General features: G+C 41.0%; 1 protein-coding gene across 1 annotated transcript; it reads left to right on the top strand.

The window, feature by feature from the left end:
- Positions 1-40: 40 nt before the first annotated feature.
- On the top strand, positions 41-954 carry AK88_05236 (uncharacterized protein; the record flags this gene model as incomplete). The annotated part of the gene is made up of 2 exons (XM_012482838.1): positions 41-106; positions 283-954. The coding sequence occupies 2 exons, from the start codon at positions 41-43 to the stop codon at positions 952-954; spliced, it is 738 nt and encodes a 245-aa protein (XP_012338261.1).
- Between the last annotated feature and the right edge of the window lie 123 nt (positions 955-1,077).

Here is a 1,077-nt window from a genome sequence, read left to right as displayed (position 1 = left end):
AAAAAAAAAAAAGAACGCCAAAAGAAAAAAATAAAAGAGAATGATATTCCGTGCGACAACCTCTATACTCCTTTCGGTTCTGGGCTCCTGGCAATGTCTCAACCACGTATGATAACCGTTACTACATTTTAATAACTGTCGCATCCATTGTGACTAACGTTTATACTATTTCGTGCGAATGGAAAAAACCCTTTTCTGCTGTCTTCACTTGTTTTATACTACTATTTGTGTAATGTATGACCCTTCAAATACACCCTTCCCCCGTTTTTTCCTATATGGTAGGTAAATGAATTCGGCACATCATGGAAACATTCGGCCAAGCAACATGACACTGTCGGTGTGAGGATCAGTAGATTACTAACGGTTGAGGTGTATGTGCAAGCACCACCACCACATAATACATTGCTCCTCAGTCCTGGTAAGGGTCCACCTACAAAAGTCGCATCGAAGCAGAAGCCAGGACAGTCCGGTAAACCAACATCGAAGGTTGGTGACGAAGGGTCGTTACCGCAATCCCCAAAGAATGGTGCACAAAGTGAACAGAAGGAAAAGACGCCAAAACGAACTGAAGTGAAGAGTGTAACGGATAAGCACACACCAGAGCAGAATAATGCACGGCCCGTTAATCCTATTGGAGGCCCACTGAAAACAACTGCGCAGCGTGGGAAGTGCGCAAAACCAGATTCTAAGGTTGGGACACATGTGCCATTACCAGCATCATGGATTAAAGCACAAGTTGAAGCAACGACAAAGAAACTCCGAAGACTCTTCAGTGCATGGAAATATACTATAATTATGAATAACTATTTGATTATGTTCTTTCTGGTTCTTTTTATTCCTGTTACAGCTGTATCCATCCTTCTGCTATTCCTAAAGGGAGAAAGGAAGACTTTTATATTAGCAGTTGCTGTCACAGTAATCCTAGGAACTATGTACTTGATCATGTTATTATGATCCCTCCGCAGAAACAAAAAAATTTGGCATGCCGAAACAAAATTTGACTGGAAGCATTTCCCACAAACAAGACAAGAATGTAGAAGTACTTTGTAAACTGGAAGAACCTGAAAAAACAAAAGT

The sequence above is a fragment of the Plasmodium fragile genome (assembly GCF_000956335.1).
Source record: "Plasmodium fragile strain nilgiri unplaced genomic scaffold supercont1.106, whole genome shotgun sequence".
Taxonomy (NCBI): domain Eukaryota; phylum Apicomplexa; class Aconoidasida; order Haemosporida; family Plasmodiidae; genus Plasmodium; species Plasmodium fragile.
Note: the sequence above shows the minus strand (reverse complement) of the source record. Positions and strands in the feature narration are given on the sequence as shown.